The 14,731-nt window shown below is 41.2% G+C and overlaps 1 protein-coding gene across 1 annotated transcript in view; it reads left to right on the top strand.

The window, feature by feature from the left end:
- PARD3B (par-3 family cell polarity regulator beta) overlaps positions 1-14,731 on the top strand; it is a 942,908-nt gene that overhangs the window by 878,223 nt on the left and 49,954 nt on the right. Inside the window, exon 22 of the mRNA XM_045558633.1 lies at positions 9,406-9,485. Coding sequence (XP_045414589.1) covers positions 9,406-9,485 — 80 coding nt within the window. The remainder of the gene's footprint in view (positions 1-9,405; positions 9,486-14,731) is intronic.

The following is a 14,731-nucleotide window of genomic DNA, read 5'->3' as shown; positions in this document are numbered from 1 at the left end:
GGTACATAATATAGGCTGTCATTTTTTATAAAACGTAACTCTTTATTAGGAATTACTCTTGCTATACCAAAAAAAAATCAACATATGTACATATATTAATGCCTCCAGCTATATGAAATAAACATCGCTAGGCCACTGGAGTTCAGTAACATGACTGTGATGACCATAAACACATTTGGAATGCTTGCAGACAGCCACAGTTTCACATATTCCATCCCACTGCCATCATAGGTTCAGCTGAACTTTCAGGTCTTCTGTCTCAGTTCTTCATTTAGGAAATAGAGTGACAGTGACTGTAATGATCACTGACAACATATGAGGCAGCACTGTGAGTGAGGGAAGTGTTGCTTTGGGGTCAGACACATCTCAGTTCAAATCCTGGCTTTGCCATGGGATGACCCTTAGGCGAGTCTCTTAACTCTCTCTGAATTCTCATTTCCTCACGTGTGCAATGAGGCAGAGATAGAAATGGCAGCATTGATTATAACTCATGATGCTGACTGTAGAGTGTTCTAGAGAGTCCTTTCTTTCTGGTAACTGTAAATGGAAGTGACCAGAACATGCCCACTAACTGAAATAGAAAAAAAGAAACATTCTGAAAAGCTGAAAATCTTATATATGTGTTTAGTCTTTATAAATGAGAGTATATTTAAAATATGCTAGAGAGGTTAGTCAATGAATATCCTTTATAGGACTTATCAGTTAAAAGGAAGAGTATCAATTCATAAGAAATAATATGAACTATTATGTCATTTAAAATTTGGACATATTTGAAGGATTAGCTTTGTTTCTTTTGGGATGAGTAAAGAACACTGTCACAGAGTACAATAAAATAAAATAGCAAGGAATAAATGACTCACGTGATACATTTAAGAAACAATTAGAAACCAAATTCAATAAGTACTAGATATTAGTATCTAGTGATTAGTTTCACTAAGACGCTACCAAATTCCCGTTTACTCTGCTCCTGGAAAATATAGGACAGGTGACAGATATCTTAGGAAATGCTTTCTCTAATACCCCTTTTTCATCTTTTCATCAGACCTTTGTCTTTTTTCAAGTATGAGTTTACATTTTAGCCAGTGTTACAATATCTTTATTTGTAGGTAGACAGATGGGGGAAAGGAAATGAGGAGTGATGTCTGGCTCTTTAATTAAAGACGTAGAGCCAGAGTTTGCTCTTCAAGCTTATTGGCAAGGCACATATGCACACATGCACATACACACACATACACAAAGTGCATCTGATAGATGAAGCCAAATTTGTAAAATTGTATCCACAATCATAGTTTCTATGGTAACTGTATCTTGGGCCCAGACACAAACAGAGCTGGCAGGAGATGTCTGATTTTATTTTCTGCGAAGACAATCATAACAGAGATAGTTCAGGTTATTAAGATGCCATGGCCCTGAGTACATATGGCTAGGACTTGGATGGCGCTAGCATGAGATTTCATGCTTAAATCCCAATAAATACTTTATAATTTCATAATGTTGCAGATTACTTTGATCTCTCTTTGTCATTCAGCTATAAAATCATTATGTACCTACATACAGTTACTGTGTTAAGGAGGCGTAAGTGGTCAACACAAATGTAGAAACTGTCCAAGATAAGTTTTGTAAATGTGCGAAAGTGAGAAGAGACTTCAAAGATGTTTGTTTTAACTCTGACATGTTACAAGAGAGGAAAATGTAGGCTCAGAATGGTTAAAAGACTTACCCAAGAGTTATTTTTAAAATATTTTATTTGCTGTATTTGCTAAACTGGCAGATGTTCTAGGCTGGTCTATAAGCTGAATACCCAGTTATTTGACAAAATTACTGAAATCAAATTAGAGAAAACAAACACTTTAGAAATAATGGTCTGAATGACTATGTGTTCTTTTGCCTCTCTGGATAGCATATTTGCAAATATGTAGCGCAGGCATAATATATTAATACTACACATTGCCAAAGAGAAATAATTAACCTATTTTGAATAGTTTCTTTTGGTTTAAATAGATCTGTTACCCTTAGTTCCCTTTCAAACGTAGCATTTCAACAGATTATCTTAATAGTAGAAGATACTGAAAGCCAAGTTTATAACTTTTTACAAGTTTTCATTGTGTTGATTCCTTTAAACATCTTCCAGCCAAATCTATAACTAGGTAAAAGCAATGGAATTAGAAGAAAGCTTTTGGAAATGTGGAACACTGCTCAAAAATGTCTGTCATGATACCAACTTGAAATGAAAGACACGTTTCCTAAAACGGCATCTAAATTTTTATACTTTGCATCTTAATCTTATGATGTGTCTGGCAGCATGAAACTCATTTTTTTTTTGTAATGGATCTGAGTAAGACATATTTGTAAATGAGGATGTTATATTTAGGTGAATAAGCCATGTTGCAACTTTGTACGGCCTTTCCATCATAACAGCTTTTAAATTTCCTTGGGAAAGCTGGCTTATAGGACATGAATTACATCGGGAAAAATGTGTCCTAACTAACTATAGAAGCTGAAAAACATGTTGATTTTGAATTGTTTCCGCTTTTTATCATCAGAGCCATTTGCAGAAAATCATGTGTGATTTATTCTTTTATTTTTAATGAATTGTTAAAAAATATTTGAAAAGGCATTATATCTTCTCCTCTGCCATTAATCTGCAAATAGGGAAAATACGGAGGTTAAATGGCCTCTTTAGGATATTGTTTTGTGAAACTGCTGATTCTAGCAATGCCAGGCCAGAAATACATACTAATGTAAGAAACCCTGAATGTAAGCCACAAGCTCCTGGCTTTTATAGAGAAAAGACTAATAGCTTTATTTTAACAAGGCTCTTAACACCCCAGCCGGCAGCAGGCATCTAGTGAATGAAATTGGGAGAACTCCCATGGACTAAAAGCATTTTATTTCAACTTTCCTTCCAAACACCAAGCCCTCCTGATAGGCTTGTCACAGGCTGTCATAATCCAGCCAAAGAGGGTCACCTAGTGCAAGGCGCACCAAGGTATGAGCTCTTCAAGTTGTTTTGAATAAGCTCTCTGAAGTTTCGGTTTCTAAGCTGTATCAGCGAGAGAAAGATAAATATGCCCTAAATCCAGGCGTAAGTTCTAACGTTACACTGTTGTATAAAAGGATAGGTTTTTGTTATGGCTTAAGTCAAGATTGTTTCTATCAGACCTATATTTAGGTCATTACACTAAAAAAAAAACAACCCTGCACGATACCAAGTAAGATAAAGGGATTTAAAAAAAATTAATTGGATGGAAGCTGCTGACCTTATTTTTTTGTGATGAGGGAAATTACCTAATAAGGAGTTCTTCAAGCAGGAACATTTCTGGGTCTCGTTGAGCACAGAGCAAAGTGAGCAATAAGCTTATAAATGCCTGTGCCTGTTTTCTCTCCCCTCACTCCCTCCTCAAGTGTCTGACTTCCTCAGGACTTAACCACAACTTCTCATAATTAGCTTCCCTGTGGCAACCCTCTGCGATTTCCTACCCTCCATTTACAGCTATTTTCAAGAATATTTGTACCCAATATTGCCACATTTCTAATCAGGTTATTAAAGATTGATCAAATTACAGGAGTACATTATCATAAATTATGATTTATCCATAAAATGAGATATAGCCATTAAAATTCATAAAATTCATATTTTTGGAATATGTTTAATAACATAGGAAAATGCCATTAATAAATAGATGAGACAAACCCTATATGCCATTAAAATGTGTATAATATATTTATAAATGTTAACAGAGATCATCTTTGGGCGGTTTTCCACAATAATCATTTAAGGAAGAAAAACTGGTTAAATCTGTTTTTTAAAATAATAGAACACAAATTTATTCCCATCATTTCCATTAACTTACAATGTGTCCCTGAGGGTGAGGACTGTTTCTCATCTCTCTATATCTTAGAGTACTTTGCATTTTACTCTACTTAGAAGATATTAACAAATGTTAACTTCCTTGCAAGTATTAATCCCATTTTGTGAGCATGACAGCATAGACAGTACAACCAGTGGTTGTTTATTTATTAGAAAACTATAAAGGTTTTCAGCATCGTAGAGTCTGGCTTTCTCTCCCTATCAATCCACTGAAATCACTCTCAGTAAAGCACCAACCACCATCTCTTTGCCAATTCCAACATATACTTTTGCAGACCTTATATTCATCACTGTTCAGTTGCAGAGAACAATATCTACTCTAGCTTGTTTAAGCAGAAAAAAACATTTTACACCATAGTAACGGGTTTATTGAATCCTAAGGAAGGTAAAAGAAACAAATTCTTAGGTAAACTTTCAGGAATGATTTTCCAAGCCCCGCTACAGAACTGAGCTACCAACAGAGCTGCTGCCACTTCTATACTGGAAGCTTTAGCTCCAGAGCCACAGAATGCCTATATGAGGAGCTACCATGGTTAGGAAGGTGTCACCTCTACTTCGACCAGCTCCAAAACCAGCTATAAAAGCTCCTCTCCACCACAAAAACTCACAATGGTAAGTCTTCTAAAGCTGCCACAGGAAAACCAAACACACCTTTCAGTCATTCTTGCCAGAATAAACAGTGGCAGAGTAGCTACTGCCCCAATTCCATCTCCCAAATGTTAGGGCCTGATTAAATCACAGCTAGGACGTGGGCTGCAAGGGAATTCTGAGTAAGGTAGTTTTTAGCCTTCCAGGCTCTGTAATTCAGGGTGACGCTTGACCAGAAGGTAAGATTGGGTAAAGTGCACTAACACACCACATACACCACAGTCCTTGTCTTACTAAAAGTTTTTACTACCTTTGACACTGTTGACCATTCCCTCCTTCACGGAATTCTTTCCTCTTGATTTCCATGGTAACATGCTCTCCTGGTTCTCTTCTGGACCAACTACTTTTTCTCAGACTTTCTCCAGGGTTTGAGTTTTTTGCCTGCATTATACATGATAGTGTTCCTGAGAATATCATTGGTGTTCTCCTATCTTGTCATTGCATCTCTTTTCTTCTGTTTTGTCTCTGTAGACTGTTGCTGGACATTTTTCCCCAAGCTTTCAGGTGCCATCTATATGCTGAATGTTTCCCAATTCTACATCTTAGTCCAGACTTTTCTGCTGAGTTGTAACCTTCATGCTCAATTATCTATCAGACATGTTCATCAGATGTCCCGACTGAAGCTCAATATGGCTAAGTATTCCCTTTTCCCACCCCTACTCCTAAATTTGTTCTTCCTTTATTCCCTTCTTAGTGACTATTACCAAATTCACCTAGTTGCTAAGCTCGGAAACTTGGGCATTATTCTAAACACATTCTTCCTTTAATCCACAGTCCATCCTATTGATCCTACTGCCTTACCACCCCTATGACACTCTCTTGTCTTCACCCTTTGAAAACCCCCTAGTTTAGGCCCTTACCTTCTCGGGCTCAGACCTTCACTAGAACTTCCACGCTGTGGTAATCATAATCTTAATAACTACAAAACTCCTAGAAGATAACATGTGAGAAAATATAGATGACCTAGGGCTTGGTAATGACTTTTTAGAGATAATACCAAAGGCATGATCCATGAAAGAAAGAATTAATAAGCTGTACTTCATTACAATAAAAAAATTTCTGCTCTACAAAAGACACCATCAAGGGAATGAGGAAACATGCTGCAGGCTGGGAGAAAAAGGTTGCAAAAGATACATCTGATAAAGGACCATTACCCAAAATATACAAAGAACTCTTAAAACTAAACAATAAGAATATAAACAACCCAATTAAAAAAATGGTCCAAAGACCTTAATAAATACCTCACTAAAGAAGATATGCATGTGAAAAGATTCTCCACATCATATGTTACTAGGGGAAAATGCAAATGAAAGCAACAATGAGATACCACTACACACCTATTAGAATGGCCAAAATTGGGAACACTGATACCACCAAATGCTGAAAAAGATGTAGAGCAACAGAAACTCTCATTCATTGCTGGTGAGAATTCAAAATAAGACACCCACTTTGGAAAACAGTTTGGTGTTTTCTTACAAAATTAAACATAGCCTTACCATATGATCCAGCAATCACTCTCCTTGGTTATTCACCCAGCGAAGTTGAAAACTTCCACACTAGCAGTGACCTCATTGTACTGTAATTGTCTGATGTTTACAACAGCTTTTTTTTTTAATAATTCCCTCAAATTTGAGGCAACTAAGATGTCCTTTAGTAGGTGAATGAATAAATAAACTGTGGTACATCCAGATACTGGAATATTACTCAGCCATAGAAAAAAGTATGAGCTACCAAGCCATGAAAAAGTGTGATGGAAACTTAAATACATATTACTAAGTGAAAAGAGTAAATCTGAAAAGGCTACATATTGTATGATTTCAACTATATGACATTCTAGAAGTGATAATAAAGATAATAAAAACATCAGTAGATACCAGGAGGTTGGAGGGATGGAGGGATGAATAGAGCACAGAGGTTTACGGACAGTGAATATATGCTATATGATACTATAATGATGAATATGTGTCCTTATACATTTGTCCAAACCCCTTAAAAATCTACAACTCCAAGAAAGAGCCCTGATGTCAGCTATGGACTTTGGGTGATCATGATGTGTCAGTGTAGGTTCATCAGTTGTAACAATTGTACCACGTTGGTGCAGGATGTTGATAGTTGGGGAGGCTTTGCAGGTGTTGGGGTGGGAATGTATAAGAAATCTATGTACCTCCCTCTTAATTTTGTTGTGAATCAAAAAAAATAGTCTATTAAAAAATTTCAGTGGTGGTAGTAATCATAGCCATAATAGTAGCACCCGCAGTGCTGTTACTAGTTAAAAATATGTTTTTCTTCATTCCCTGTGTTTCTGTCTTATCAAAATCTTGACATTCCCTGAAAATACAGTGCTTTTTTTTATGCCCCCATGTTGTTTCACTTTTGTTCTCTCTGGTTAGAATGCCTTCTCCTCCACACTTAGCCCCCAGAAAAACTCCTCCTCATTCATATTCCGGTCTTAGATGAAGCTTCAACACCCATATGAAGCTGTCTTCAACTCCCCCAGGTGGACTGTGGTATCTGTTCCTACAGACTCCCACTGCCTCCTTCCTCACACTTCCACACCAGCAGTGATCTCATCGTACCATAATTGTTTGCAGGCCTGTTTCCTCCAGAAGAAGGGCTGGATTTCTTCATTGCTTTGAATACAGTGCCTAACTGAGTGACTGTATGAGTGATGTCGTGACACTAACAGAGAAGCACGCATATCTGTGCACAGTTGGTGAAGAAGAGAGTCATGTAAGCATGCTGCCCGTCTCTGAAGCCTGGCCCAAGCTCTGGTACTTCCATGAGTTTTTCGTAACAACCCCAGGCAGTATGTGTGTTATTGCTGGTCACATCCTGAGCGGCACTTGATCATACAGCATCCTATGTCATTCTTTCATATCTAATACTTGTTTTTCCAATAAGACAGAAAGTTCCTTAAGGATAAAGGTCATCTTACCTTCCCTAGCGCCTAGGATGCTGGCAGGTGACTCACCAGAACCGCACCGGGCAGGCGGTGGAGCTCTCCTCAAGGCAGCAGCATGTTGGCTGCCTCCATCGCCAGGCTGGGCCAGCTCTGGACACCAGTGCTGAAGCTGTCAACCTGGAGCTTTATGGCTACAAGAAAAAGATTAGTGATCAACACCTAGAGCCATGCTAGGGGTACATAAACATGGAGTTTTTCCAAACAACTACAATTAATAAGTGGCAATATAGTTCTGGTATTCACAGGAATTCTTCCTCTATAAGAAATGGTTTAAAAACAAAACAAACCTTATATAGGGGTGGCTGAGGACATTACTTCTCTCCTTCACTGCTTCTTTTTCTTTGGTAGAAAGGTCAGTGGTTTAAATCAAAGCTTTTGTCTTAATGCTAAGAATTCTCAATCTGTCTGTCTATAGTTGCTTTAAAGTTTGCGTGTGCAGTCTTCGTCCTGACCTAGGCTGTGCCCTGGACTGTTGCCCTCTCAGATAACTCCAGCTACTCCTCTACTTGTGTTCCATGTATTGATGGAATGTAAAGAGGTTTTATAGGACACACTTGAAAGATCCTCCCACAATAATTTAACTCCAAGAATAGTCTTTCTCATTCTAAATGCATGTGTATATTTGCTTTGCAACATCTCTCCCTGCACCCTCAGCCCACACACACCCCCTGCACAAGCTGGAAGGGTGGTTTTGTGGAGAGCTGGGCCTTTCTGTAAGGAGAAACTGACTTGCAAGTTGTTTAGTACAACCTAGAAAACATTTTCCCTGCTGACCGTGACACTGCCACTTTCTGTGTTTACTAGCAAACTCTCCTCCTCTCCACCCAACCGTAACAGTCCAAGTTTTCTACTTGCCCTTTCCATGCCGATTGTGGGAGGGCTACCCCAGCACAAAAGCAAGTGCATGAGTTATCCACAATACCACGTGTGTTGATGCACACAGGTAAGGAATCAAACAAGTACTCTCAAATACCTGTTAGTCTTCATCCCACTTTAGTTGGTATGATAGATACAGAGGGATAAAATATAAACTTTTCGTTCAAGAAACAAACACGCTTCATGGAGAACCTATTGGGCCAGTCACTGCCTTTCAGGATCTCAGAGGCTGATGGAACACATTCTGGGAGGTGAACATAGGAAGCACATAGAAAGGGAAAAAACAGAGACCAACACTAGAGAGAAAACAAGTTCATCACTCTGTGTGGTCTTTCATAAGGGAGAGAAAGAGCTAAGTGAGGTTCGGGTGATCAGGGAGGGAGTAGACAGTGGGTTGTCACCAACCCTTGTTGGTATAAAAAGATTTCACAGAAAAGGTGATTTTAAAAATGTGGTCCTCACAGCTGAAAGAAGCCTATTATAGCATGATGACTAAATGTAACATGGTGTACTGGATGGGATCCTAGGAACAAAAAAAAAGATGTTAGGTAAAAATGTGAATAAACTGTAAAGTCCAGTTTAAAATAATGTATTATTGTTATACAATATTGATGTATTGATTGTAAGAAATGTACCATACTAGTGTAAGATAGTAATAATAGGGAAATTAGGTATGGGATAAGTGAGAACTCTTTATATTATCTGCTCAATTTTTCTGTAAATTTAAAACTTGTCTAAAAACAAAAGTCTATTTGCAAAGAAAAAGAAAATGGCCTTACAGCCTCCAGAATACCCCTGGCGTGGGGACGTGAAAGAGTCAGTTTGACAATGACCCATATTTGAAAAAAGTGACTGTGTAGTTAAACGCTGTGTTTGCGGCTTGGTCCTCAATTCCCGTAGTGAGGTGGGGTCCTCGCTTGCTTTCCCATGGTTGATTTTTGGCAGGCGGCAGCAGCAGCGTTTGTGCACTGATTATAATTTTGAGCCGCATTGTCAGTAACCAGCATGTATAATGGATCTTCATCTCTAATTACTTTTCTCTCCGCAGGTGTCTGGAAAGGGCCCTGATGGGAACACGCACAGCCTCCGCCCCGAGGGAATGGAGAGACAGTACGCGTCCTTACCCAGGTGGGTCACCCAGGGGTCTCCCATCTCCAGCTCACCCACAAATGAAGTCTTTAGAGAAGTCTACATGAAATGGAAACCTGGCTTTGAAATAGGGAATATGTTATAATTTTGCCTGACTGCCGTCTGCTGCAGCCCGCGTGCCATCTTCACAACTGTGCTAATAATTGAAACACTTGTGGGTTATTTTTTAAGCGGAGAAAATAGTATATCATTGCAATTGAACATGTCAGCTAGAATATTGGATACTAAATGGAAATCCTAAGCCATTGCTATAAAAATGGTATTGAACATCCTGCACCAAGCTTAGAGACAATAAAATAGTAAATCGTCTGTCCTAGAAGTCACCCATGAGGAAGGGCGGGCCAACCTTAAGTTTGGAGGTTTGTGTGGGTGTTAAAAAGCAGGAGAGAAATATGCACTTGGGAAGGTGTTCTTTGCTTGATTTAGAATCTGACCGTGTTCTCAAGGCAGCAAGCAAATAGTGCTGAGAGGCACAGACCCAGAGGGGGAAAGAAACAACTGCGTGGGAAAAGTTTGCTTGGCCATTCTGTCCTAACATGATCCACTCGTGCTGTAACTAGACACCCCTGAAAATGAGATACAGTTCTCTAAAGTGTGTGCTCTTATCTGTGAGATGAAGAGTAATTTTAGTCTGCTATCAGTAGCACATGACAAAGAGGAAACTTTTCCAAGATTACATACAGTCCAGCTACTATGGGAGTTAGATGAGAGGAGTGTGAGAATTAGTGAGTTCAAAAAAGAAACAAAAAAAGGTTAATGCCAGCCAGAAAACTGTAATGTTGCCGAATATCGCCATTTAAAGGGGTGGGGGGAGGACCCCAAGTAGCTCTTTCTTGTCATCAAAGCCGAGCTGTGAAAGTGCTAACTCAAGAGTTGGAGTTACTGTTTTGAGTTGCATGTGGGCTGTACTTCTGTGTGTGAACTTACAGAAATAACATCCTGAACATTACAACAGGCATAGCCTAAGTAGTGCTTATAAATAGTATGTTAATTTTCAAAACTAACAAAATCTCAAATCTAGCAGGGAACCAATTTTTAACAGGATACCCAAAATACAATAGTTTAAAAGCTTTTGTACAACTATATTTTATTTATATCTGTTTTCTTTTTTTTAAAATCTGTTATCTCATGGTTTTTCTTATCCATGATTTCTTTCCTGTGCCTATTTTGCCTGGCCTAATACAGCTGGCACTCCATATCCTGGAGTTCCACATCCATGGGTTTAACCAACCTTGGATCGAAAATATCCCCCCCCAAAAAAAGAGTGGATGGTTGTGTGGGTAGTGAACATGTACAGACTTTTTCCTGGTCATTATTCCCTAAACAATGCAGCTTAACAACTATTTACGTAGTATTTACAATATATTAGGTAATCCTAGTAATCTAGAGATGATATAAATTATATGGGAAGATGTGCATAGGTTATATGCAAATATTACACCATTTTATGTGAGATACTTGAGTATCTGTGGACTTTGGTGTGAGGGGGGAGGTTCTGGAACCAATCCCTCATGGATGCTGAGGGACGGCTGTATTTTGTTTTTACTTTAAAAATGGAAGTACTTTCCAAAATTTGTTTTAAATATATGATTTCCGTTTTCACTGTTGAAGAGTAGGGAAATTATGGTTAAGGCAGATGGAAAGTAGTATGTTCTTATGAGATGGGGGAAAAAAAGGAAAACTGGAAACAGTTTAATGTCTTCCTGGCCAACTTGCACTCAGAGTGCAGAAATGGATTTTTTTGTACAAATCAAAAGCACAGAAATAGCATTTCAAATTCTGTAAATTTGACTCGTCCATTCATTCCCCATATATCTAGTGATCACCTACCATATATCAGGCCCTGTGAATCTGGAAACTGGAGACACTCTCTCAGTCCATCCCTAGGACTCTACTGCGTGGTAAAGGAGGCATGCAAATCAATCTTTTATGGTAGTGCAACAAATGCTTCTATTTGTAATTATTAATATAAATTCCTCTGAATTTCCAACTCCTCATTATTTTTACTAATAAGCCCTGAAATGCTCAATCATGGCTGACTCTAAACAAGTCTATTTTAGGATTAAACACTGTGGAGGGGGTTTTCTGACAAAGGTAACACATTTATGCTGTTTGTGCCTCTGGAGCCATCATCACGATGTATAAATTGACAAAACCCTGCCTGCCCCAATACTATAACCGTCACTGGAAGGGAAGCATCTCAGACTGGAAATAATTTTGGCAAAAAGTCCACTCACACACACAGTGCAGCAGTGATTAGCTGCCCGTGCAGACAGACTTTTATTGCTACCTGGTAATCAGAAGTAGCCATGGTGGAGCGTCAACCGGACTCAGACAAATGCATGAGCCATCCTGGCACTGGCTTTTAAATGGGGGGTGCTCTACCTCAATATCTAAGGAGGACGTGAGAAGCCCCTTCCCAGGCAGTGCCACCCAGTGCTGGGATGGGGGTGGGGTTTCATTTCACCCTACAAGGTGTAGATTGCAGAGGCCAGGGGCTGCACTGCTGGCTTCTGAAAGGTTTGCACGTTCAGGCCCCAGTGCCAATGACATTTACCCTGGTTTTCTTATCTTACCCCACCCCCACGGAGATTTTATTGTCCACTTAATTGTATCACCCCAGCTCTGCTGCTGTCTCCCTTGCCAGGAGGGGAGGCGAGCACCTCTCTGTAGGCACCAGACTCCCCCCTACCTTTTGTCACAGAGGCAGGAAGCTTTAAAATATTTATGGAGTTAAATTTTTAATTCAAAATAGGAATAATTCTATCTATAGGAAGTCGGTGTCCAACCTTATAGGGGATTTAATATGCTACTGACTGTTTGGCTCCTGTGTTGTTTGTGAAGAGCATCACAGGACTTTTTAAGGTAAACTCAATACCGTAGATTTATATGCCAAATTTGGAGCCACTGACGGGGGGAGGGGGGGGTGGCTTGGTTGCCCCGGGGTGCGTGGAGTGGGTGAGAAGCCCTGGCCAAGGGGCACCCTCCTATGCTTTCATGGAACCTGTCATCTTTAAAGTAGGCCCATGCAGCCTGCTGCCAGGCTAAATGACACTTCACCAAATAAAGCCAGAGCACTGGCCAGCGCAGGAAAAAGACAATTCCCAGCACTGGGTAGTTGCGAGGTTGCCTAAGGCTAAGGGCTAAGTGATGTTAAGTGTTATTGTTAAGCAATGTTAAATCTTCTGCCTTGCAAGAAAAATGACTTTATTTCTTTTCTCCTGAGGGTGCTGTTTTGGAAAGCAGAGTGTGGTTGTAATACAACCTCGTTAGCAAACACCAGGCCTGTACCTGGGCCAATGTTTTACCTGCCCGTCCAGCCCCCATTATCTTTCTTTCTTTTCTTTTCTTTTTTTCCTTTTTTTCCTTTCTTTCTTTCAATAGTAAACACAATAAAATTAGCATTCCCCTGTCTTTGCCTGATGCAAATTATTACTCACCCTAGGTAAGTAGGGAAGTGAACATTTCCCAGGCTGCTGTAATGTGTGAATGTCGTGCACATATTTCTGCAAATGGCTCCTTTTTCATTCCTGCCTGCTGGCCCCTCTCAATCCTCCCAGGCCCCATCCTGATTTTGCAGGCCCCATACGGGCAGTCCCTTCAGCAGCGAACTCTCCGCTCTACTGTCGCGGGCCTCCCTCATTCCCACCTGGCCCATCCCTGGCCCCGTGGGATCCCATTATCCCCCTCTCTGCAGATGGCTCAGTGCATCAGCACATTATGTTGCTCCTCCGGGCTTGTAACCCAGTGCGGAGTCCTAAGGAGTGAGCAAAAAGGTACCGCATCTCTTCTGCGGTCCTGCTTGCATGGGCAGCGAGAGGTTGCAGGAACAACTCATAAAACTGCATTCATGGGTTCCGCTGTAGCATTCACATCACACCGCGCCAGCTGGGCCCTGCCGCCGGCCGGCATTCCTCTGAATTCCTCTGAGTCGTGTTGTCGACTCCCCTGACTGTCCCACAGTGGCCATTCCAACTCTTTTCTACTCCTGTAAAGTTCTGCGAAGATGACTCAGCTCCCCAAGCCCAGTCTCTGGAGATGACCTCACTTCCTTTCCTTTACGACCTCGAGGCCTTCAACCTTAGCCCCTCACCTTCTCCCTGCTGCTCAGACTCGGGAGCCTTCGGTCACACACACTTCCCAGGGGCACACAGGCAGGGCCTGAGCTCGGAGTCGGGCCAGGACCACAGCCCCAGCCTGGTCACTCACCACCTGTGTGGCCTCGGGCAGTGATCTATTGCCCCAGGCTCTGTCTTCTAATCTGCAAATCGGGGCCTATATCCCGGCCTCCATATAGTGCTGCTGCGAGTATTAAATACAATAATATAAACAAAACCCTCAGCGAAGAGCCTGCCTGACATACTGGAAGGATTTTTTTATTGTTAGCTCTTTTTTATTTATCTCTGGGGAAGAAGTGTATCTTTCTCTAATGAGGCAAATCCACACAGCAGAGCTTATCCTCACTGGCTTCTTGGGGACCGTGCACCACCGACTACCCCTCTCTGGCTGCTTGAGGGCCTCCTGGCAGTTGCTTTCCTCCCCCTGCCTGCTGTTGTAAATGGACAGCGGCAGCGGCACGTTGGCGAGAGGCCCGCCCACTGTGTGGAGACGAGGAGAACCAGCACCTGTGTGAAGATGTGCTGGGAGCGCTGGCTGAGGCCGAGGGATTAGCCAGCTCTGGGGAGGGACCGGTGGTCCAGATGTCAAGACAAGAGAATAAAGCAAACATATGTGATCTGAGCTATAAGCCGGGCTAACGGACAAGCTAGGAGACAGCGATTCTGACAGAGCAGTTCATATAACAGCTGCAGGATGCTGACTTGGGTCTGCGCAAGACTTGGGCACAGAGCTAGGATTGCCCCAGGAGTGGGGGCCATATCCAGAGCGAGTTACCCAGGTCAGCGGAGAAGGTGCTCTAGCTCCCAGAGAAGGCATGGTGCAGGCGCAGCACCCCATCCACTGGTGGACGGAGCTCCAGACACAGTGCTGAGATGCTCCTATCGGCTCAGGCTGGAGCAGTGCTGAACACACAGCTGCCAGGACTCATAGCTGAGCAGGGCTCGCGTGGGAGGGCTGCCCCATGGACTTCCCTCTTGTCCATCAGAGAAAAACAAAGACTTTCCCTCAACTCTCCTTTTCCCATATTTTTTAGGAAAAAGAGGCCTTTACTTGTTGATTCTATTTCCACTTAACCCATTCGCACAGCAGCCTCTTGCCCCAGGCTT

The sequence above is a fragment of the Lemur catta genome, chromosome 8 (assembly GCF_020740605.2).
Source record: "Lemur catta isolate mLemCat1 chromosome 8, mLemCat1.pri, whole genome shotgun sequence".
Taxonomy (NCBI): Eukaryota; Metazoa; Chordata; class Mammalia; order Primates; family Lemuridae; genus Lemur; species Lemur catta.
The sequence above is the reverse complement of the archived record's forward strand: the minus strand, read 5'-3'. Positions and strand labels throughout refer to the sequence as shown.